Genomic DNA, 25573 nt, shown 5'->3' with positions numbered 1-25573 from the left:
TCCAGTGTTATTTGAGAAAGAGTGGATAACGACAGAAAGGCCATGACTTATATGCATAGGGAAGCCATGTGGAAACTGGTGAGGGGCGAGTCTGCAGTTGTACATTTCCTGCCTTCTCTGTTTTCAGGTGTGCTTGACTGTAATATTTTCGTTAGAACAGGAGAAGGAGTTTGCCTTCTTGATGTTAAGGAGCTGGCTAATTTACAGAGTGAGCCGACTTGAAACAGCAGGGCGCTTGTCTACTGATGAGCCTGTTACCCTGGTGGAGTTTGAATGTGGATGTGCATGCCTTCCACACACGCCTTTGAGCCATGCTGTAGCTTGTCCTCTAGAGGAAGTCCCTTAGAAGGGAGGATGGTACCCATCTACGGAACGATGCTTTCTGAGAGGGAATCGGTGGGAATCTGACTGAAGCAGAGGGAGACAGAAAGAAAGCAGAAGTGTGCTGCCACGGTTCCTGAACCGCCTGAACAGCAGCTTCATTTGGAGAGCTGCGCCCATTTGGCATCGATGGACTGCAGGCATGTGTTTCATCTGAAGGGTTGGGAATAGATAAGGAAAAACTGCCCGCTTTGAACTCACAGGGAAATAACGAAGCGAGAAGAAAGGACCCCGATTAACCCAGTGAAATCCACTGGCGGCTTCCATTTTGCTGCCAGTGGAAGAAAAGCTTCCTTTTCCCCATTTTCCTTCAGGTCTTCCTTCCTGCAGCCCTGGAGCCCCCAGGGTTGATGCTAAGTGGTGGGCTTCCCAAAGAGAACCCCTTACAAGAAAGAAGCACCTGGTCCCTCGGTTGCCGGGCCAACAGAGAGATTTCTCCCACCTTCCCTGGCTCCCAAAGCACATGGGGACTGGAAGAGAGGAGACCACTGGGGCTTGGCACGTCTTGCTACAAACACGATCACAATGGAAAAGTATCACTTTGTTGGTTTTCTGTGGGCTCCTGAGATGCCCTCAATTTTCTGAGGCAAATGCTTACAATCCTGATTGGAAAACTGAAGAAATGGATTCATCGGGAAGCTTGGTGGTTGGACTCAGCCTTTGTGGGGGAATTGCCTGGTCCTGGTGTCCCTGTCCTGTTTATTCAGACAGGCAGAGTTCAGCGTGGCCCCACTGGGAGAGTTGGCATACGACGCTGTAATTTACACCATCTATCTCTTTCTGGCTTTTGGGCCTCTGGCAAATTGTGTCTTTGTGTTGGATTAGTTTGAAATTTAATCATGCATTATTTTCCCTCCAATTAAATTATTTATATATTTGATTAACATTTTCACTGCTCGGAAGTCAAATTTTCAGTGAAACCACAAATAAACACATGCCCATTGAATTTCAGGCCAGCTCCACATGAGATCAGCCTGTCGGTTGAATGTTGAGAATTCACCGAGTGTTACTTTTCTTAGCTACCTAGGATTTTGGTGAGCAAAGAATGTGCGCTCTTTCCACTCAGTCCTAGGAACGTGATGCCAAGGGAGAAGTGTGTCTGACCTCCTTCCCTCCCCTCGCTTTAGCCCAGGATCCAGATTTTATTCTTTCCTCCTGCCTTTTCTTTTCTCTGGCACCGAAATGTACCTCCGTCTCATTTTACATCCTCAGGCTTGAGAACCAGCCCGACAGACAAAGTCACGGGCTCTGCTAACCCAAGAAGGAAACTTAGAAATCATCTAGTTCAGGGGTGAGCACACTGATGGCCTGCAGGCCAGATCGGGCCCACTGCTTGTTTTTGCACAGCTCACGAGCAAAGAGGGGTTTTCACGGTTTTAAATAGTGGGGAAAAATTTTTTAAAGAACATTTCATAACGTGAGATTTTCGGGGTCCATAGATAAACAGCTGTACCCGTTCACTGACATCTTGTGCATAGCTCTTCTCCTGAAACAGCGGCAGAGTTGAGTCCTTGCAACAGAGATCTTTTGGCCAGCAAAGCCTAAGATATTTACTATCTGGCTTTTTACGGAAAAGGTTTGCCGACAGCTGACTAGTTCATCACTCTCATTTGACCGGTGAGAAAAGTAAGGGCCAAATAGGGGAACTGACCTGTCTAAAGGTGGATGGCTCACAATTGGTCTTCTGATTGCCCCCGGGGCTCTCCCCCCTGTAACAGAAGGGCTGCCCTGAGATGTGCCCTCCAGGAGCCCTTGCTGCAGAGGCCAAAGGAGCTTTTTGAAAGAAAAGTAAATTTTTAGGACACGTGGATGTGTAAAGTCTATGATTTCGTAGAATTTTAATTTTCACTTGAAATTTAGCTCCAGGAAATATTTTAAGCTTAAAATGCATTTGAACTACCTAAATAGGCAGAAGGGCATCTCCATATTTCTTTATAGTAATTGATTATGTCTTGTGGTCAGCATTTGGACCCTAAAGACAAGCAAGAGGGACCTGTCCTTGCTGGCCGAGGTGGCGGAATCTCATTTCAAGAAAAATAACTTGTGGTCTCCATCCAAGTTCATACTCAAAGCAATTTCAGAAAATTACAAAAGCTTGTCAGACAGAACTCAGGTCCATTCTATAGGGCAGAAAGGGAAGATTCCCAAGATGCTGACCTTTGTGAAAGGGACGTTGCGTCCATGGTCCAGCACAGGGTCCTCCCCGCCCTCCTCACGCGAGACAACAATGGGTGTTGTGCTTGCTGATCTGCACGGGGTTCCCAGCCCTGGAAGTTTCAGACATTGTCCCAGAGGCCAAAATCAATGAAACTTGGCGAGGTCGAAATATGAAATGATTTTTCCGATCACTGCCTTCATCAGCTCGTTGTCAGTCCTCCCCCCCAGCTTAGTGGCAGATCCACCAGCACCCTTGTAGGCAGCTTCTACAACTGTCCAGCCCCTCTGGGTCACTAAAGCTCATCTGGTGGAAGCCTGCAACTTCACATGCACTTCAGAGCCCTCCCTCCCTTTACCGGCCAGGCGTTCACTCAAGGGACCCGGTGGAGTGTTGGCTCCTCCTCCTAGAGTCTAGCTCCTCCAGTCTGTTGGGGAGGGGAACAGACAAGAGTCTCTTGGTCATCCCAGTTCCCCTGAGTAACTCCAATTAACTTTGATGCCTCTCTCTGAGGGGCAGACATCCAAGTGCTGGCTTTCTGGTAGGGTGTATGTGCGTCCTGTCCAGGGGTATATCCCGCAGTTTCGCCACTGGAGACCTCATCCAGCACGCTGCATTTTAGGTGGGCCCAAGTTTGGCTACCTCAGTGGTATCCACCAGGCCCGTGGAAGTGCGTGCCTTCTTACTGCACCAAACAGTGGTGGTACAGGAAGCCCCCTGTGTCTGCTGGGCCCATTCTGTCCTGCCACACATGTTACTCTCACCCTCTTCCTCAAAGGCACTAAGTTGTGTGCTTTTGCAGATGCTTCTGTCTCATCTTTCTGCAATGGCGTCCCTTTCTCCCCACTCCCATCCTCACCTGCACACCTGGTGGATCCCGCTTAGCCTTCCAATCCTCCTTTATAATGCCACTTCTTTGGAGAAGCTGACCCTGATCTCTGGTACTCCACATGGATTTGGATCCTCTGTTAATTGTTTCTATAAAACCCTCTCACTTCCCTTCATAATACTGATCACAACTATAAGTACATAGTAATTTAAGTCATTATCCATTTCCCTCCAGTAGACTGTAATTTGCTTGGGGCAGGAATCATGTCTGTCTGATCCCCCAGCACAGGGCGTGGTGTGGAGTGGCTCTCAGTACACTCGTGTAAATACCTGAGAGATGAATGAAATGTTGCAAAACCAGGGTATTCCTTTTCTTCCATCCAGCAAGATGGGATTCGTATTTGCATATCTTTCAAATCCTTTTGAATTCTTCATAGTATATTATTTTAAAGTAATAAAACATCTCACATTAAAATCTTCTTGTATGAGTACTAGGTGAAATGAAGTTGAGTGAAGATAAGCCAAAGCATAAAGTATAATTTCTTCTGCCCAGTGAAAGTTTAGTTTGTCGCATGAGTCAAGTCAGTTCAACTAATATTGATGCAGGACGTGCCAAGGATCAGGGACAATTTCAACTGCTGAGAACATGAAACTGAAGGCCAGGCTCCTGGCCTCAGGGAGTAGGCTCACATTCTAATTCAGTTTTCCAATTTTAACTTTGCCTGCCTCCCTCCTTGCTTCCTGCCTCCCTGCCTCCCATCCTTCCTTCTTTTTCTTTCACATCTATTGATCCAAGGATTCAAGCTTTATTTCCAATAACTTGGGGGAAAAAACTGAACAAGAGCGATTTTTATGTAGTGGTTTTGTGTGATCATTTATTTTTCTCCCTGGAAAGGAGAAGGCGTAGAACCTGTCTGTATTATGTGGGCTTAGAGGCTGGACTTTGGCACATATTTGGGACAATCCTGAGCGATGTGAATGGACAGCAAAAATGGACCTGAAGCATAAATTTAAAGATTGTGTGTCGTCCCCCGTCCAGCACGTCTGTTCTCTTCATATACTTACGTGCACCAGCAGAACTTTCAAGAAACACCAATACTTAGGACAGTTGCCTTTTTATAGGAAACCACATCTTTTGCCATGAGGTTGCTATCCCATCGTGAACCTGAGAGATGCTGTGTAGTTTCTTTGTCATGTTCAGAGCTTCTGCAAGGATCCTGGTTGTCTCCAGTTCCCTGTGCTGTGTCACCGACTCTTCTGTTCCTCAGACTTTCTGGGAGCTGCTCACGGAGAGGAGAGTGAATAGTAATTGCTTTTCTCTGCCTCATGCAGTCTTAAACTCCAGAAACAGCAGGACAGCCTTCATTTTGTCCCTACAGCATAGGCCGCCTGGTGGAGTAACTGGGAAACGCCGACTGTGTGGGTGGAATTTTACCCGCAGGCCCCCAGGGACCGCTCATGTTGGAGCCAGAGGGGAAAGTAACGAATGTTCCGTGGCTGCTACTCAGTGCGTGGACCCCAAGGGGAGCTTTCTGCTATTGGACAAATTTATTTGTGGAGTATTTCTATGTATGTTTGAGAAAGTGCTTGCAAAAGCCTTCAATTAAGGCAGATAAAATTGGGGTGACCAGAGGAAAAAACCAACAGGATCAACCAAGGACACAAATTTCCTCAGTCTGTAACCAGACATTTAAATCATAGAATCATCATCTTGAAATTGACTTAAATTTGATCCAAATGAAGAATCTTTTCTTCCTCCCGTGCTGGTATAGGTTTCTCATGTCTCGCAGTCGTGGGGCACTTGATGTAAGACTCCAAGGAACTCTATAAAAAAATGATTCTAAAACTGTGAATTGATGAGGAATTCAGGGAAATTCGTCTTCATTTTAAAAACCAAATTAATAGGATTGTAGAGCTGGAGAGAACCTTAGAAACTAGATAGTCCCTTCCATTATTTTGTGCCTGAAGACAGCTGAGATCCTGAGAGACTGAAGCACGGGTGGACGATCACCTGGTCCTCAGCTTCAGCATCTGGTTCATCTCTCTGGGCTTCTTATTCAAGAAGAAATTCCACTAATTGGACGTAAAGTGTCGTTTATAAAAGTGCTTTGTTTTTTCTTGCTCCTTATTGCAAAATTGTGTGTGCGTGCACGCGTACACGTGTGCATGCATGCATGCGTTCCCTTTCTGCAGCCTGAGCCCATGTCTCTAACCCAAGGCCTAGAGTGCGTGAGAGCTGGAGAGCACCCCTGTGGTCAGTTAGCCTTGACTCTCACTTGGCAGGTGAAAAATCACGGAGGCCCAGAGAGGACACGCGTGGCTCACCCCGTTTCACAACTCCGCTCTTCAGATGCTCTATGTGGTACTTTTTCTGAGATGGCAGGCTGCCTCCAAACAGTGCCGCTTCCTGCCAGTTAGGAAGTATGCATACACAGAAAGAGCAGGCTTACTTAAGAAATATACTAACTGGAGCCAAATAATCTGCAATATAAGGTTATCATGTAGGCTATGAGGCTTAAGGTGGGGCATTTTTGGCACTCCCTTCTGTTGCTTTCAAGAATGAGTAACACAATTCCATTTTATTTCTGTTTCTTTTTCCAAACCCCAGCATATAAATAACGATCATATTCATGGAGAGAAGAAGGAGTTCGTGTGCCGGTGGCTGGATTGCTCAAGAGAGCAGAAACCCTTCAAAGCCCAGTATATGTTGGTAGTGCACATGAGAAGACACACGGGAGAGAAGCCTCATAAATGCACTGTGAGTACACGAGGGGGCAGGCTCTCGACTTAGGGTGTCACCTCCCATGAGTGGCTGTCAGGATTCGTCCCATGGGCCTTTTGTCATACTCTCAGGGTTGTGCATCATGACTCCAGCTCAGAGGAGGTGCAGCTGGCTGGTACAAGGAGAGGGGTGGAGCCTTGTCTGTGATAAAGGTCTTGCTTCAGAGTTTTGAGAGGGGTTTTTGAAATGGAAGGGAAACAAGAAATGGAGAAAGGATGCTGACAGCTGAGCTTTAGGGGACGATGGCCACGTTCTGGACCTGCACTGTCCAACACAGTGACCACAAGCCACGTGCGCCTCTTGAGCACGTTTGAGATGTGGCTAGAGCAAGCAAGGAACTGATTTTTCAAATTTAATTTAGTTTTAAATAACTTAATTTTAAATATAAATATCCCCATGTGGCTAGCAACTATCATGTTGGACTGTGCAACTCTGCATTCTAGCAAGTGGGCAGGTGGCAGCTGGGACGTACCGGGCGGCTCTGGGAATGAGCACATGACCACCATACCTGTCCCAGCACAGCTGCCCATTGCGCCAGAAGACTCAGAGGGCAAAGGGAGGTGCCAGCTTCGACTTGTATGGCTCAAGATAACCCATATGGCATTAGAGTTTCTCCTTGCTCTCCTAGTCTATCCCCATGGCCCAGTATAGACTTATGAACCGGCCAAGCCTTCTTTCACTGAGGTGCCCGCCAGGCGCCCTGGGCACTGCTCAGCCCTAGTACTTTACATCTTAAAGGCCCTTTACAAACATGATCAAATTCCATGCCTTTGTCTGGGCACAAAACCATATTAATGAACTTTGTGCTGAATCTGAAATCAGTGGGAATTCAAGGAGATCAATGAGGAGATAATGAAACCCATTGTCCACACTGAGTGGTCTATTAAAAAAAAAAAACTCCAGGACTCTGACTAGCACTGAAAGTGCTTTCTCTCCAACTGCACTGAGCCCCTTCTGAATCCCAACAAATGCAGAGTTTAGTGGACTTTTGTTCCTTGGTTTTGAAAAGCTGCTGACCCTCGAAACGCCGGTCTTTCATCAACTTTGAGGGCGTGTGAGGCGTAAGCTGTTATTGTGTGGAGTAATCCAGATTTACCTGTTGTCTTCAGTTTGAAGGTTGCACAAAGGCCTACTCAAGACTAGAAAACTTGAAAACGCACTTGAGATCTCACACTGGAGAGAAGCCGTACGTCTGTGAGCACGAAGGTTGCAACAAGGCTTTCTCAAATGCCTCTGACCGCGCCAAGCACCAAAACAGAACACATTCCAACGAGGTAAGGCTCCTCCAGGAGGCACACTGTGGGCGCAGAGCTCGTGGGTGGAAACAAAGAACCTTCGCCGGGAATGTGCCTCGAGAGGCCAGCCTGTTCCGATCTGTTTCCTCTTGACCAGCCTGAGGGGGGGCTGACGCTGCAGGTGAAGGCTTGAGACCCCAGAGGGAGGGCTGAAAACTGGGCTGGGTTTGGAGAGTAATGCAGATGAAGAGGAAACTTCCTGAAACCCCTGGCAGGCAAGTTTCACGTTGTTCGGAGCTGCCACCTACTGGTCAGACGGTAGGAGCATTTAACTTGGAATTGCGTCCACTGGCTCTGCCTGGAATAGCCTGAATTGGTGCAAAGCATGACCCTGTGAGCACCAAGGATAGATTCCGAAGCGATGTGTTGACAGCTGACAGCTTACTGCTAAGACAGCCACTTTGAGTTGCTTTCTCCAGGTGTTATCTTCAAATGCATTATATCAAAAAAGACTTTTACAGAGCAACCAGCCTTGGCTAAATACAATTTCCAGACATTCTGAATTCCAAAGGATGGTGGAAGCTATTCTCAAAAACCCAGAATGGCTTCTAGTCAATTATTGAAAATAATGTATCGAGTAAAGCTTTGTGGTAGTGGGTGGATTCCATGGTGTTGCTGTTACTTTTAGGTAGTTATCCCCTCAGACTTCAGAGAAGCATAGGAATAAACGTGATTTCAAATGATTTTGCTTATATTTGAATGTATGTCTGCCTGCAGACCTCCCACTTCTCCAGGAAAGTTTAGCTCCAATTCGGGCTCCTCTGTGAAGCCTTCTCTTCAATGAATCCAGAGACTACAAAAAGCCTCCTCACACAGTGTATCTAACCAGAATTTGTTAACATGAGACATAGTTCTGCCCCATGTGTCATCAGTTTGCTTCAAACGGGTGAGAGAAGGAGCCTTTGACCTTGGCGTGGCTCTCCTCTGACCTCATGAGGTCTTGGTCAAGCCCATTTGTGATCTTTCAGATGGAGAGCTGGGAGAGGGAATCTGGTACAAACATGGCGCACCATTCAGTTCACTGGCCATTGGCTGGAAGGTGGTGAAGATGGCCCTCAAGTATAGATAGAGCACAAACAGCTCTACCCGGATTAACCACACTCTCTGCAAAGCACGCTCACCCGTGCAGTTCACACATGCACACTCTTTGAAAAGGTCATGTTAGAATAAGGAAACTCAAGGCATTTAGGATCTATTCTTATTGATCAACTTTTTGAAGACGTTTCACGGGAGATGCCACATCTCCCTTTTTTAATGTCAGAAACACTTTTAGTCTGTGCAATAGTTGCGGGGTAATCTGCTGTCCTTGTTTTGCACAAAGTTTTGGGGAGTCCCCCATAGGCAAATCCACAGAGACAGAAAGTCGATTCAGGGTGGGGGAGGGACGGGAGTGGCTGCTGATAGGTACCGGGCTCCTTTCTGAGATGATGAAAATACTCTGGAACTTGATAGTGGTGATGATTGCATAACACCGTGAATGTACTAACTGCCACTGAACTGTGCAATTTAAAAGAGTTATTTTTATGGCATGTGAATTATATCTCAATTTAATGTGTTTTAGGGGATTTAAGATTTGATTAATTTAACTTAGAATTCAGTTAATATATTTAACTACCTTTCATATATTTAAGTACAATTTTGACTAGAAATTTAGAGCGTGTTCATTCCTGTAGATTTTAGGACGAGGTTCTCTCCTGTTATTGTGGGGAAACTTGGACACGGGGATGTTAGGATCGCCATTTTCTGCACAGAAACATACTTACTGCGCTTTTTGTCTTTTTATGAACTTAAAATATGCGCATGTCTGTTGGCTTTAATTAAGTGCATTGTAATTTAATTGTATTCTTCTATGAGGTAACAAGTGCCGTGATATATGAGAGTTTAATATCCATTAGGAGAGGAAAAGGCATCTTGGTCAGTAATACCTTTCCCCGAGGTTGAGCAGTTTACTTAAAATAAATTACTAATATTGACCATAAACAAATAACTAAAATTTTATTCACCAGCATGGAAGTCATTTTTCTCTGTTCTCTATACAAGGCTTTGGACTTGCATATAAATGATGAATAGTTTCAGATACACCAAAATTAAGTTTGACCAAGGAATCCAGATTTGTGTAATCAGACAATTCTAGAAAAATCCAGATATTTTCTTTCCTTTGTTTGCTCTCTTACTTGTACCTTCCTTCATTCACTCAACAAATACGGATAGCTAGTTATGAGCCAAGCACTGCTATTCTAGGGGTGGCAAATGGGGTGGAATAGAACAGAGAGTAATTCCCATTCAGGGAAGCCAGTCCAGCTTCCTACCCCACCCCCAGGCTTCCCTGCCCACTTAGGGCCACTGGACCATAGCAGTGACCTCTGATAGGACTCCCTACTCCAGGCCACATAGCTCCCGTTCCTCCCAAAGCCACACTAAGCAAGTTTCCTTGAGCTCTGATTCGGTTGTACCTCCCTCTCTGGAAAGTTCTAACAGCTCAATTTTAGACTCCTTAGGCTTATGGCCGCTCTCACCCAGCCCAACCCTGCCCTCCCAGTCTTGACCTCTCACCATGGTGACCATGAATGGAAACTTCCAGATAGCCTATGGTTGAACTGCCATGCCCACATGCATGAAGTGGTCCCACCGCTGGACCCTTGCTCAGGACATTCTTTTTTGGCATCCTCTTGCCCTCGTTTTTATCCCTCAGAATCTTGTCCTTCTTTCAGGACCCAACTGCAATGCCTTCCCCTAATCAAAGCTCCAGTTATTGAGTACCTACTGTGTGCCACACGTGGTGGCAGGCACTTTATGTACATTGTCTTGTTAAACCCTTCCCATGACCCCATGAGCTGTGCATTATACCCAACTTAAAAACTTATGCCTCCCATCATCATCCCAACTGAAAAATTATTCCCCTCTGTCCCCATCCTTCTGTAGCATGCACACTTTGTGTTGTAGATAATTACATGCTGTCTTATTTTCCTGTGGATTTTGGTCAGTGGGTCATGTGTATGTCCACACAGGAGGGTACATGGGCACACATGTACTAGTGTGTGCTGGGAGCTGGCAAACATTGGTAGATTCATTCCACCCCTAGCCGTGGTCTCATTTCCAGGCTAACACAATATACACACGCATATATTTATGGGAAGAGTAGCTCTTTGAACATGCTGGCCTGCCTTTGTGCTCCCTCCATCTCCCTCCCCATCCCCGCACTCCTGCCCCACACATCCCAGTCTGCCTGCTGATGGAACAGCCTTTCACAGCCGTGCAGTGAACAAGCCTAGGGCTGATGTCAGAACACCGTAAGGTAATAGCACTAATCGTCAGAGCCATTCTTCTCTCCCTAATGCATAGAATTTCATGTGCCATCGTATATATATGTGCTGCAAATCACACGAGCTTCTGAATAGAAGTAATTCATGGTTAATGGGAATCAATTCTACCCAAAAGAATCTCAAATTTGGAGGTGAAGTCTCTCAGGATAATTTTCGGAATCTTCGCTTCACTACATTAGGACATTTCATCATTTTAGGTAGCACTCATCGTGTTCTTGGGCTTTTAGAGAAAAAGCATCTTTTAGACACATATGTTCTATAAGACGGGGCATCTTTTTTAATATAATGGATGCATTATATTAATCATGCTTTTTATGACTATTGCTGACCTAATAGCTCATCTTCTGGTATACATAGATATAAATATATACCCATAAGCATTCATGAATATGTTAGATTTCAAGCTAATTAAACAAAATCATAGTTCCGATGTTGGTTGTGAATACAGTGCCAGCAGTTCTGTGATTTGAGGAAATATTCAGTTATAAGCATCCATATATCTGTAGGCTTGATCACTCACCGACATAGAAAATGAAATTAGCAGGAAATAATTGATAAGCTTAATACTCAAGAGCAGAGGCCAGACCAGGAGTCCTCGTCTCCAGGACACCATGCATCAGCCCTTTTTAGTTTATGAGTGAGCATTCACGGACAGTCTAGCAAGGCTTTACCACCTTGAAGATCAGAAAGATTCTGGATATTCTGAGCCCTGGCCATCCTCACACAGCTATAATACCATCCAAAGGAACCTATTTTAGTGATATCTAACGTGGGAGAGGCTGTAGGCAATTTTTTTATTATGCCTATTTGTAAAGAGCGCATTTTCAAAGGGGACAGGGTGACGTTAGATCTGGGAACCAGGACATCCTTAAGAAATTTCTTCTCACAAGCTCTCCCAAACGGTACATAGCATTCTTCTGATTGGGTGAGGGGTGTCTTTTCAGCTGCCTTCCATCATCATCATCATCATCATCTTCCTCACCATCATCATCACCATCATCATCTTCAACTATCTATTGAGTAGCTACCATGACACAATGATGCTTCTTCCTACTCACAGGATAAATGTTCCCGAGAACATAAAGGCAATTTACACATTTGTAGCTCTCACTGAGCACTCTCTAAAATGATCTCTTAAAGCTAGATTCTGTGGACCCTGAACAATGTTCAACTGGCCTTTATTAAACCCTTAGGACCCAGAGGTACTTGAACACCTCCAAGCTTTGTGACACTGCTGTGAAAGAATTAAAACTATCCTGTGCAGCCACAAAAGGCTGTCATTTCTGGGGCATAATCACTTTCCTAACAATCTGTCATTTCCTTCTGGTGGCCTTGGCAGAAACCGTATGTGTGCAAAATCCCAGGCTGCACGAAGCGCTACACAGACCCAAGCTCCCTCCGGAAACACGTGAAGACAGTGCACGGCCCAGAGGCCCATGTCACCAAGAAGCAGCGTGGGGACATCCATCCTCGGCCCCCGCCACCACGAGATTCTGGCAGCCATTCACAGTCCAGGTCGCCCGGCCGGCAGACTCAGGGAGCCCTTGGTGAGCAGAAGGACCTCAGCAACACTACCTCAAAGCGGGAAGAATGCCTCCAAGTGAAAACTGTCAAGGCCGAGAAGCCCATGGTATGTCATTCGCTTTCCTTCTGATTTTCCCAAAGCCGTCCTGGGTCGTTTCAAAGAGCCAGGAGGGCACTGAGAGGGCTAGACTGCTCCTGTCCTCATTGCATCGCGCTGTCTGATTCAAGGTCAGGAGCTCAGTGATCTGCACAGACTAGCTCAGCTCAGAAAAGCATTTCAAGGTTTCCGAAATGGTTTTTAAAACTGATCTGGAACCATACCACCTTGTGGCAGGTAGAAAGACACAACTGTCTCCATTTTCAGTGGGCCTGTAACGGAGGGAATCATTCATTTGGTCTCTCTGTAAATATGTTTTCTGTCTTCTTTGCCCTGGTGACCCCTGGATAAATAAACCGTGGTCCCTATTCTTTAGGGCTTTACCGTCCAGTGGGATGGGTGAACCAAAAGAAAACAGCTACAACTCAGTGCGATGGGGCTTGAACACTAGTCTGTGTAAGAGCCTTCAAGAGGGGAACTAACCGCCAGTGTTCTTGAGGACCTGCTGGGGGAGGCAGAGCTGATGGTGACTGCCAAGTTCAGAGGTCAGAGCGGGGAAGGAGCAGGTCCTGGCATAGCCGAGCACGACTGTGGGGCCCAGGGGGTGTGCAGTAGTAAAAAGGGGTGAGGATAAAAAGGGGTATGCTTTGCTGGTGATGGAGAATGGCACAGCACGGCTGACGTTTTAGAAAAGACAACCCCAGCGCCAGTCTAGAGATTGGCTTGACAGACTGGGCACCATGTCTGCAGTGGTCCCTGGACCAAGAGATGGAGAGCAAGGGAGGGATTGGAAAGATGTCATTGGCAAAAATCTTTGTGGTTTGGTGACAAATAGGATATATGGATTATGCTACTGTTGCGGGTTCTTTCAAACTTCAGTTGGTGATTTTGCTTTATGTATGTGCCATAATAAAACATGTAAAATTTTCCAAGAGACAACAAGATAAAGGAAGAGGATAGCTATCAGAGGAGATTCAGTACCTATGTATTTGGCCATATGTATAATGGAGTCAGCTCTGTGAACGTGTTGGGTTCTAGTCTGTCACTCCCTGTGGGTGGAAGAAGCATACCAGATAGAAGCCATGTGCATAGACTTCCAGACGCAAGGAAAGGATCAGACAGGCAGACTTATACTCAGTTTAGGAAGCATTTTCTTAAAATTGGAAAAGTCCAGCAATTGGATGGACATCCTCTCAATTCCTGAGTGATGTCACTGTGTAGCAGTACGTATGGGCGAGGAATAATGCTCATACAAATCCAGCATCGATGGAGTGGAGTTTAATGACTTCATGAATTTTAATGACTTATTGAGAATATCTGTGAGTCTTAGAAAGTGACATTAAATCTAGCCAAAAATAATGCAAATAAGCTTCCAGATTATCCTTATTTTCCAGTGGGTAGCTGTACTTTGCTTTTAGAAAGCACGTTGGTAAAAAGTTTCTATATGTATTATGATCGATCGCTATATTTTTAAATTAATCAGTTTCTAAACTGTGCTTTAGATACTTTTGGGGGGGGAGCACATATTAATTTTCTAAAATAAAATCCACCTGTATATTAATTGTGCAGAACATTCACCAGTTCATCCTCCAGTGTTTAATGAAACAAGGGAAGTGAATTTGTGGTCTCTCAAACTATGTCATTGAAAGACAATGATTTATGTCCTTAGGACATCCTAAGAGCCCAGAGTCTCTTCTACCTTGAATGTCCGTCCCTAGCTCAGGAAAACTTACCATCTCCTCTCCAAACACCCAATATTTAAAAAGAAAATTGGTAGAAATAAAAATTTTAGCAATTTGGCTGAGTGACATCCAAGATGCCCCAAGATGTGAAATATTTTATAAAGTAACTAAGTCATCAAAACATAGGGCTGGAAGAGCTCATGGAGATGAGACTAGGCCCCATATTTTACAGGTGGGGAAACTGAGGCTCAGGGACATTAATCATTAATGAATTAATCAAATTTCCACCATAGACTCTTTGTATGGAGATGTACACACATGAGAGTAGACATCTTCATAGACATGTACGAATGGACATGAGATTTACATTTCTAATAGTCTTTCTTTAAAAACTTGTCTTTGATCATCATGCTATAAATTAAATTCTTTCTTCTTTTTTCTTATTAATCCAACATCTCTTCTGTGTAATGCTCCTAAATGTCTTGTTCTCACTTCCTAAGGACAGTGGGTAATAAGGTGAGGGAATTTTGGCTTCTCTGCTCTTTCTGTTTTGTTTTCATTTTAACATTTAACTTTGATTCGTTTCATTTTTCTTGAGTTTTTGTGCCTTGTGGTCTCTTTCATAGTGAACGTTGCTCAGATATGTTTCAAACATAGAAGCAATGTGCTTTGAACATTCAGCATGTGGAAATGTGGAGTTAGATGGTGAAATTCATTGTTCTGTTTGTCTAGGTTTTCATAGTAAATCACACTGGGGCCGACCAAGCAGATGTTCTCAAAGGCTATTTAATTATCGTATTGACTAGTGTAAATTCAGACCAGATGTGCACCACCTTCCTTGAGGAAGATCTGGATACGTTTGTTGTTAGCACTTTAATCTATATTTAAAGGTCTGAACTCCTTGAAGCGGTTTTCTAATTGTAAGTACAATTCTGCCTTCTTCTGTGCCCTGGAAGCGTGAGTCTGCATGTGCGTGCCTACACACACATACACGCAGATCCACGTACACACACACTCGGATTTGACAATCCAAGAGTGAAAGACGTTCAGAGCCCTGGATGCTCCAGGAGCCTTGGGAAGGAGCAGATGTCTGGCACTCCAAGACTCTGCTGACGCAAAACCTAAGCAAGCCTTCGTGAACTCCTGATCAGATTTGTGTATCTTCTTTTGCTCTGCTTGGTTGCCCAGGACAAACTTAGTGTATCACGTGGCACTCACTTAGAAAGTGTTCATTTGCTGGGTGTCTGTACTGTGGTCGCAGAAAAAGTGTAACAGGTTCCACTGAGAAGACCTGTGTCCAAAACCCCTTCCTGACAGAACTGTGCATTCCACCTGAGACCACAGTGGTCTGTAATTGAGTGCGTGTGGTTCTGTCTCCCTCGAGAATTTGCTCTTTTGGCTGCCATCAGGCTCCGTTTTTAGCATAACCCTGGAGAAGGGGCTGCAGAGGGATGGAAGTAGCGCTGGGCCGGGAGTCTAGGCTGGTTGCACTGTTAACTTTGTGACTTTGGGCAGTCACTGAACTTCTCTGAACATCACTTTCTTGTCTGTACGAAAAGGGTTAGATTATCTATCAGGGCACTGGTGGAATTTTAGATAGAACAGTTTAGGTTTGCAGATTGCTCACTGCAGGCCATTTTATTCAGTGCTCCCAGACATGGGGACAGCGAGCTCTCCACTCCCCATCTCCAGGAGGCCCTGGAGGGCATCCTTCCCCTGATGGAGAACCAGTGGACTAGATTAAGTTCTCCTCTAATGGTAGAATTGTCTCACACAGTCCACTTGGGCGGGCTTAGGGAAACATGGCCCGACTGTCCTGGAGAAATGCTGGGGACACAGTGGGGGAATGGAAGGGCCTTCCCCAGACCCTGGATGTCTGTGACTGGCAGCCTTTCTGGCCCTCTGGGCATAGCGGAGGCTAAGGGATTTGAAGTTTTCCCTCTTACAACTGCCTTTACCGACACCCTGCTTGGAGTTCTACAAAGTGGGACAATGTAGAAGGAAGGGGCAGAGGTTACAAAGAGCTTGGGGCCCAGCCCTGGACAGCTTAGAGGGCTCTTGTTGGAGAGCAGGTAACGTGTGCTCATGGAGCACAGCTTCCAGGTATGTTTTAGCTGAGCAAGATGGAGTGAGGACTAAAGGCCCCTAGGACAATAATAATTGCTCATGCTCTCTGAGCCAATCAGTTACTATTATCCAGGTCTTTTTATATTTTGTGTGCTCTCAGGGTTTCATACTTAATTCCCACAATCCCTAAGATAGATAATCTATCTTTCATAGCTAAGGAAACTGAGGTTTAGAGTGGCCAAGTAATTTGCCCAAAGAATAAAGTCGTGGAAGTGGGATTGGAACTGGGGAAGTATGTTTGTGGAGTTGGCATTTGGGACAGGATTCCATGGCTGGCATCATGCAATCACCCCACATCCAGCACCCCCTGCTGTCCATCGCTCCCCCGCTGCACATCCGCCTGGTGTTCCATCCGCCACTGTGGTCCAGAGAGGCCGCCTCCATTCACCAGAGCATGGTTCTTCTTCTCATTCAGCCCACTGAGAGTCCTGCAGGTCTTGATCCGCATGGTCTCTCGTTCTTGGCTCCCTTTCCTTTTTGTTTCTTGGTAACATTTCTGTCCTTTCCTTTGGACCCCAACAGACATCTCAGCCAAGCCCTGGTGGTCAGTCTTCATGCAGCAGCCAACAGTCCCCCATAAGCAACTATTCCAACAGTGGGCTCGAGCTTCCTCTGACCGATGCAGGTGGTGTAGGAGACCTTGGAGTCATCGACGAAACCCCAATCATGGACTCGACCATTTCCACTGCAACCACAGCCCTCGCTTTGCAAGCCAGGAGAAACCCGGCAGGGACCAAATGGATGGAGCATGTAAAACTAGAAAGGCTCAAACAAGTGAATGGAACGCTTCCACGACTGAACCCCATTCTACCCCCCAAAGCCCCTGCAGTCTCTCCTCTCATAGGAAATGGTGAGTTTGGCATCAGACCTCGTGTCTGCCCAGGGGTTTCTGTTCTTTTAAATGCAGCCAGGTCACTGTGAGAGGAACTGGCGCTTGGTTTTATGTTTGGTAGTTTCTCCACCGGCCCTAAAATGATGCTCCTACAATACATATTAATGTTGCCTTTCTGGAAGAGTCCATATTTTAAAAGCAGGTAGTCAGCGGATAATACTGAAACAAAAAGTAAGACTGCATGACTCCTATTCCGATGGGGGAATCGTAGCTATTGGACCAGGGAAAGGAAATCCAGCAGCAGAGGCGCCTGTGGTCTGTGTCTGTCTCTGGTTTCCACAGTCTACAACCAAAAGGTTAGCAGCCACCTTGACTGATGTTTGTCCAGTTCAAGGCAAGTAACCTTTGCCATCGTCAGCCCCAAGGCAGTTTTTGCTTCTGAGATTACACTGTTTCCTGGAGCATATCCTAAGGGTGAGCCTCCCCACCCCACCAATTTAGGTGAGTTACACCTTCATAGGATGTCACAGGAAGCCCTGAGTGTGGATGAGAAACTCCTGGAATGCCTTGGGCCTGTGGACTTCCTGTAACTTGAGCACTGTGTATACATTCTGGGACCCTTCATTTTGCTTTTGCGTTATGCCATTGAAAGAACTTCACTGATCCAGGCAGTTGCTATTGCTTTAAGCTGGATGGACAAGCCTTGCCCACAGCCATATGCTCTTGTAAATAAAGTTTTATTGGCACCAGCCTTGCCCATTCCTTCACTATCACCTTTGACCCTTTGGTGCTACACACCGGAGAGAGGTGGCTGTGACAGACACGCCTGGCCCAGGGAAATGGAAAATAGGACCTGGCCCTTTACAGTTTGTCCAGACCTGTTTGAAGTCATCCTGACGTGGATCCCTCTCTCCCTCACTTTCTCTCCAGGCACACAGCCCAGTACCAGCTGCAGTTTGGGTGGGCCCATGACCCTTCTCCCGAACAGAAGCGACCTTTCTGGTGTGGACATCACCATGTTGAACATGCTCAACAGGAGGGACAGCAGCACCAGTACCATCAGCTCCGCCTACCTGAGCAGCCGCCGCTCCTCGGGCATCTCTCCCTGCTTCTCCAGCCGGAGATCCAGCGAGGCCTCGCAGGCCGACGGGCGGCCCCAGAACGTGAGCGTGGCCGACTCCTACGACCCCATCTCCACCGACGCCTCGCGCCGGTCCAGCGAGGCCAGCCAGTGCGACGGGCTGCCCAGCCTGCTCAGCCTCACGCCCGCCCAGCAGTACCGCCTGAAGGCCAAGTACGCCGCCGCCACCGGCGGGCCACCGCCCACGCCGCTGCCCAACATGGAGAGGATGAGCCTGAAGACCAGGATGGCCCTGCTCGGGGAGGGCAGGGAGCCCGCGGGGGGCCTGCCCCCCGTGCCTCCTCCGCGGAGGTGCAGCGATGGGGGCGCCCACAGCTACGGCCGGCGCCCTCTGCTGCCCCAGGACGCGCTGGGCAACAGTGGGAGAAGAGCCAGCGACCCGGTGCGGACGGCCTCGGAGACCCTCTCCCTGCCCAGGGTGCAGCGCTTCAACAGCCTGAACAGCTTCAACCCTCCGGCTTTGCCTCCATCCCTCGAAAAGCGCAACTTAGTGCTGCAGAATTACACTCGGCCCGAGGGGGGCCCCTCCCGCCACTTCCACTTGTCGCCTTGTCCTCCGAGCATTACCGAGAACGTCACCCTGGAGTCCCTGACCATGGACGCCGACGTGAACCTGAACGATGAGGATTTCTTGCCCGATGACGTGGTGCAGTATTTAAATTCCCAGAACCAAGCAGGTTATGAGCAACACTTCCAGAGCGCCATGTCTGACGACAGCAAAGTGCCCCACGGGCCCGGCTTGGGGAGCAGGCACGGCGACTTTGACCCGCCCGGGCTGCCAGACAGCCATGCCGGCCAGCAGTACCGCGCGCTGGAGCAGCCCTGCGCGGAGGCCAGCAAATCCGACCTGCCCATCCAGTGGAACGAGGTCAGCTCGGGGAGCGCCGACCTGTCGTCCTCCAAGCTCAAGTGTGGCCAGCGGGCCACGGTGCAGCAGGCTCGGGCCTTCGGGTTGTACAACACCGCGGGCAGCCACCCGCAGAACCCCCTGAGGAATGGGGGCGGCCCAGCTGGGGGGTATCAGGCCCTTGGGGAGCCTGGTGGCACCTACGGTGGCCCAGAGCACTTGGGGAGCCCCAGTGGCACCTTCCATGAACAGCCCTATAAGGCCCAGCAGTACGGGAACTGCCTCCCCAGGCAGCCCGGTGGCCCTGGCCTCCTGCTCGATGGTGCCTGTGGTGCTGGGGTTCAAGCAACAAAGCTGAAGAGCACCACCATGCGAGGGAGCGGGAGCCAGCCGGAATTTGGCCTGTCGGTGGGGCCCAACGAGTCAGCTGGCAGCACAGTGGGTGGCATGCCCACCCAAGACCCCATGGGACAGGGGTACCTGGGTCCTCAGCTGCTCAGCGACAGCATGCACCAGCAGGGGGCAGGCCGCCCCGGGCAGCAGATGCTAGGGCAGCTTAGTGCTACCTCACACCTCAACGTCTATCAAGGGCCAGAGAGCGGCCTGCCAGGGCCTCTCAGCATCAGCAGCCAGCCCTCAAGCTTGGCAGCTGTCAGGGGCTACCAGCCATGTGCCGGCTATGGGGGCAGCAGGCGCCAGGCCGTGCCAAGGGGCAGCCTCGCTCTGCAGCAAGGACAGCTCAGTGACACGAGTCAGACCTGCAGGGTGAACGGCATCAAGATGGAGATGCAAGGACAGCCCCATCAGCTCTGTTCTAACGTGCAGAGTTACTCTGGTCAGTTCTATGACCAAACCGTTGGCTTCAGTCAGCAGGACATAAAAACTGGTTCATTCTCCATTTCAGAAGCCAACTGCCTGCTCCAGGGGGCCAGCGCCGAAAACTCTGAGTTACTTTCCCCAGGTGCTAACCAGGTGACAAGCACAGTTGACAGCCTCGACAGCCATGACCTGGAAGGGGTGCAGATTGATTTCGACGCTATCATAGACGACGGGGACCACGCCAGCCTGATGTCAGGAGCTCTGAGCCCCAGCATCCTTCAGAACCTTTCCCATAGCTCCTCCCGCCTCACGACACCGCGAGCGTCCCTCCCGTTGCCAGCGCTGTCTTTGAGCACCACCAACATGGCCATCGGGGACATGAGCTCTTTGCTGACCTCCCTCGCGGAAGAGAGCAAATTCCTTGCAGTTATGCAATAGGCGTTAGGAAAAAGGACTGCCAAGAAACGTGAAACTTTAGGAGTTTAAAAGATTAAATGGACTCAATTTTTGCTGGTTTGTTTTTTTTAGTTCTGTATGTATTTTAGCATTCTCATCTCACCTAACTGGGATGTGTTTCAAGTATATTCCTTTTATGGAAAAGGACTCTGAAAAGCCCTAAAGTATTCTAGGGAGAAACTGTCTTCCATTTCAGTTTTGAATCAGTATTGTTTCACTCGAACCGCCCTCTTTTTTTTTTTTAAACTGTAAGCCCGCCCCCCACTTTTTAGTAAACCAGTGTAAATGTGTGAGTGCATGTTCTTCTTTCTTTTCGAAGAGAGGTCAGACTAAAGGATTGGACATGTTCCTCTGTCACTCAGAGGAAATAGGAGTTGGTGTGCTTTTGACCAAGGGGTTACGCTTCCAGTTTTTGAATCTTCCTTTACATATGCTCAACGTTTGTTTTTGGTTTGTGGTTTTTTTAATTCCCACATTGGACACAAGGATCAGAACATGGATAGTGAGTTGAAGAATCTTTTGTGAGTGCAGTGTAGCACAGATAACGGATTTTGGACATGCTCCCCACCCCAAATTCAGTTCAGAGCATACTTTCAACAGTTGCGCACAGTGGAAATTTGGGGCTCTTGCAAGTGAACTCATTTGCTCCCAGTTTGGGTTTAAAATTCTTCCTGTCCATAAGTGTGCTCTCCGTGGGTGTGTCTATATGGTCAGTCCTTAGTTATCTCCTCTGCCCATCTCCCTCTGTCTTAATGAATGTTCAGTGCTGTTCAGCGCTCCGGGGAGAGAGGGGAGGGCACTGTGACACTCAGACACGTTGTTACTTTCATCTCTTCTGATAAGAAGTGCGGTAGATTGTAGGTTGAAGCTATAGGGTAGAAGTAGCTTGGGGAATAGGTGTGAGTTTGCTGTATTTGTTGATGTGTTCCATCTCTTCCCCCATTATCATTGATAACTGAGAATTGATTATATATATAGTTCTAAGTATATGGGTACTTAACCCCACAGCCAGCTATGTCGTTAACATTCTACTAGAGTGAAGGGGTATTTCTATTCGAAGTGCCCTATTGTAGGGGATTTATAAAACTTAGTTGGAAAAGAAAAAGCTCACATACAGTGATATTGGGAATAAATTGCTTCAACCGCTTTTAGCATTTGAGAGCACTTGGGAGGGTGTTAGTAGCTGTGTGGATGCCTCTTTTTACAGCCTATCTATGAAATGCTGCATCCTTTTAAGAAGTGAAATGTTCTATGCAGTTTTAGTCCTTAATGTGGACTTCATCTGGACTTTTGTTTTGGGTTAAAACATTTAAAAATTTGAGAAGGACAGCTACTCCCATGTGCATTGATACACATAAAAGACATACTGTGTGTGCACAGAGTACGTGGATTGTCCAGCATTTTACTTTTAAACGTGTAAACTATTAAAATAAAATATTAACACCCCAGACTACCTGCTGTATTCTGTCCCCTTGACCCTGGCATTGGACTTATCCAGAGTGATTCATGAGTCGGTTGTTTGACTTTTTCCCTTTATTCCTGCCACTTAAACTAGTATTAGAAAGACAAAATCAAGTAAAGTAAAATATTAGATAATAGAAAGAATGTTAGGACCAGCCCAGTTTTCTCATGTTTATTTGCTCTCATTTGGACCAAGAATCTCAGTGGGGAGGTTGACATGCCCTTTAGGACTTTGTGGCCAAGAAAGTCAGGTTTGCTTTCAATTCGGTGTTCCTGAGATCAGCAGGGGACGCTGAGGTTTCTCCTGCCCTCCTCCCACAGGCGGCACCTTCCTTTAGATCCAAGGATGCGTCCGCCTTGGAACAGAACCCAAAAGCAAAAGACAACTGATCTGAGCTCAGTAGAGTGGCGTCTCTACCACTTTTCAATGGAAAAAGCAAGGCTTTTTCTGTGTTCCTCAAACAGGTCATCATCTAGTCACAGAACCAGTGATCCCTTCCCTGAACCTCCTTTGTTCCTGAACCTCAAAATCGCCAGGTCCTGGACTCAGCTTGCCAGCTCTTGTGGTTTGGCCCAGTCCGGGTCCTCTGCCTGAGTCCTTTCCCCAGCAGTACTCCTAGACGTGACCCGCATTTCTCAGTTACCTTAGTTTCCCTTCTCATCTTGGCCCTACATGGAAGGATGGGCAGCGACTGGGATGAGCACTGTTGTCATCTTGTGCCTCTGCTCTTTCAGGTCATTTTCTGGGTTGCCTCCTTTCTCTACTTTTTCTTTTCGTACTTGTTTTCCTTACTACTGCCTTTAGATTTGCAGGAGACATACTTCAGCTCACTATGTAGTTCTCTCAACATGGAAATCTCAGAAGGGTGGAGGAGAGAAGGGATGGAAGAGGAAAGGGTACTTTTCCAGGAGTTCAGTGATCTGTCATGACAGTCAGTGGAAGGAAGATCTCTTGGGGCCACTCTGAAGTGTCCTGTCTGGACACGGATCTCTGTAGACTTGGCATCTCCCGTGGTGGGACACACCCCCAGCCTCCACCCTTCTCTCCACTTCTCTGACCCATGCATTTAGCGAGATGGTGCCACTCACTGGTGTCACGTCCTCGTCTTTAATACAGGCTCATACGTGGTACTGCTGTTTAACATCTGTGTTAAATGTGTTTTTATTTGTCAAACCATTTTGTTTTATTTTCTGAAAACTAATTGGACTGCCCCTGTTCCTCACACAGTGGCTCCTCCTCTTGAGCCACAGAGTTTTGATTCTTGCGATGTATGTGCCTTATTTTATGTTAATCTTGTCGATGCGATGGACCAGTTGGTGTTGCCCAATCAGAGCTCGAGGCTGCACGCTCCCCGGCCGAGAGCACGTGATTGTCGCAGAGTCTGAGCTGTCTTGTAACCTGGTTTCCCATGTTGTTTTGAACTGATAGGAGGATGTTCTCTTCTGACAAGTTACTGTTGTGTATCCTGCAAACGTGTAAAATAAAAATACAAGTTCATTTTTTTCACCTTTTTTAGATTTTTAAAAAATAAAACGTGTAATCCTTTTTTAAAAGAAACACATGTAAATACATTTAAGTATTGTAGGCATAGTGTTCGGACGTGGCCGGCCCCGGGCCTTCCTCGGATGAGCCTCCAGCCCGAGCGATGCCCCCGCGCCCACCTCAAGCCCGGGGCTGCAGCCCCGCCACAGATGGACTCGACTTTGCTTTCAGAACCACTTAGTCCTTTTGTAACAAAGAGAAAGAACGATGTTTCTTACAATGTCAATAAAAAACTCTTTGTACTGAAGTTTTTCGTTGGTTTGTTTCATTCATAGCTGAATGGAAAGAGTGCTTTCTTTGGAAAAATCCAGAGCCTGCATTTGGACCCAGAACCTCCCACGTCCAAGCTGAGTGCCCTTTTGCCCTGAGCCCAGACTCCTCATCGCGAAGCTGGAGACGAGGCTGCTGATAGCCCTGCTGGTGGTGGAGGCTTGCCTGTTGTAGCTAAACTCTGTGAGAAAGGACATGCAGAAGGTTTAACGTCTAACAACTTGTCCTTCTTTTACATATCATCCTCTTGTTTCAGAGATACCCCAACGCACGTTCACAGAAAATCTAATGTGGTAGGAGCCTACTTTTAGATGGCTTGCAGTAACTGACTTCAGACAGGAATGTAAGCTCTTCTCACTTATCTTTTCTCATCAGCTTGCAGTATTATCCACCAGATGACCATAAAAACTCCAAAAGGCTCCCTTCCTCTTTCTGAGTAGTAGCCAGTGCCCTTTGAGCCACCAACCGAGGGCACTGGTTGTTGCTGGGAAGGACAGGAGGTCCTGGTTGTCAGTGTCACAGGGGTACAAGGATGGGTGCGGCGCTTGTGCAAGTGCACACACACACACACACAAGTGCACACGCACAGGGGCCCCAGCACATGTACCAGGGCAACTCCCGTCCTGTGGGGGATGGTGTCTCCTTCCCTCTCCTCTAGCACTGTTTCTGTAGTCTTTGAGATGCTTCATGCTTTTCTAGTTCACAGGGAGAGTTTCCTCCCATAAACCCAAAATTCTTTGCTTTTATAGCTAGATCCCTCACATAAGGTGTCCAAATGAATTCAGAAAAAACATTAGAAAAAATATGAATGTATCCTCTGCTTTGGGTACAAATCATCAGCTTAAGCTTACAAAGATGCAGGCGGCTGAGCCAGTCAAGACAAATAAGAGAAATGAGGCTAATAGAAGGGGAAAGGAGGAAATGGGCCACGCCCAGGACTGAGGCGTGTGACCAGACTCCTTTCGATTGGTGTGAGTGGCATGCGCTCCAGCTCACAACTTCTTTTGAAAGATGCCTCCTGTGGAGGAAGCAGTTTGAGGTAAACTGGCAGAGCGGCAATCCATTTGGTATTTCATAAAGATTTGAGTAATTTTTGGAATTCAAAGATGTTCTGTATTACAAATAAGAACAGAATGGGAGAATGCTAGAGTAAGTTGGAAAAATTAACCCACTGCCAAAATGTCTTATTCATCCTTTTTTCCTCCAGGGGTTCTCTCTTTATTTTCTTGGCAGTTTTCCCCCTTCGGTTTTACTTTGTAGTATATTTACTATTCCAAATACAATCTGGGTTCATCTTTAATATTAGTTTTTATGTTTTTAAATCTCGTTTTGCACAGATCTAGTTTATGCCTTCTCTACCTACTTACACAAACTCTTTACAGTTTTTAGACATAATAGTAGAATCTGAACTCTTTTTAGACTTTATTTTTCCTTTCCGTACACTGTGAGGCCACAGGCATTTGCCCAGGCTCACCCAGCAGAGGCGGGGAATCTTAGTCCTACAAATATTCTCACCTGTCCCCAAATCTTACACTTCTTCCCACACTGCTTCCATCCTTCCTCCATGCCCAGCGGTAGGTTAAGCTCGTCCCTGACTTCAGAGAATTTGCAGTTTATCTGAGAATATAGGACAGACAATAATTAGGTGTTCCACTAATTTGACAGCACTGCCTGGAGAGCTAATACTCCATTCAGATCCCTTGATAGGGACTGGATCCAGGAAGATGAATAAAGCAGTGTGTCCATAGGCTTGCAGCCCAGTGGGAGGGACAGACATGAGCACAGAATACAATGGCATGCCATAAGGGAAGACGTTCAAGGGGACAGTCAGTGTGGGGCATTATCCATCTGAAGGGCATATGGCGGGGCTTCTCAACCTCAGTGTTACTGACATTTGGGGCTGGGTAATTGTTTGTTGTGGGGGACTGTCCTATGTACTGTAGGATATTTAGTGACATCCCTGGCGAATACCCACTAGATGCCCATAGCATCCCCCCCCGAAGTTGTACC

The 25573-nt window shown here is 47.1% G+C and overlaps 1 protein-coding gene across 3 annotated transcripts in view; it reads left to right on the top strand.

Annotated features, from left to right (window-relative positions):
• GLI3 (GLI family zinc finger 3) overlaps positions 1-23540 on the top strand; it is a 263244-nt gene extending 239704 nt beyond the window's left edge. For all 3 annotated transcript variants that reach the window (XM_046669442.1, XM_046669445.1, XM_046669443.1), the window contains exons 11-15: positions 5973-6122; positions 7256-7420; positions 12104-12394; positions 16717-17044; positions 17957-23540. In XM_046669442.1, the coding sequence (XP_046525398.1) occupies positions 5973-6122; positions 7256-7420; positions 12104-12394; positions 16717-17044; positions 17957-20271 (3249 nt within the window). In that variant the 3' untranslated portion in view covers positions 20272-23540. The remainder of the gene's footprint in view (positions 1-5972; positions 6123-7255; positions 7421-12103; positions 12395-16716; positions 17045-17956) is intronic.
• Positions 23541-25573: the final 2033 nt, after the last annotated feature.

Source organism: Equus quagga, chromosome 8, assembly GCF_021613505.1.
Source record: "Equus quagga isolate Etosha38 chromosome 8, UCLA_HA_Equagga_1.0, whole genome shotgun sequence".
Taxonomy (NCBI): Eukaryota; Metazoa; Chordata; class Mammalia; order Perissodactyla; family Equidae; genus Equus; species Equus quagga.
The sequence above is the reverse complement of the archived record's forward strand: the minus strand, read 5'-3'. Positions and strand labels throughout refer to the sequence as shown.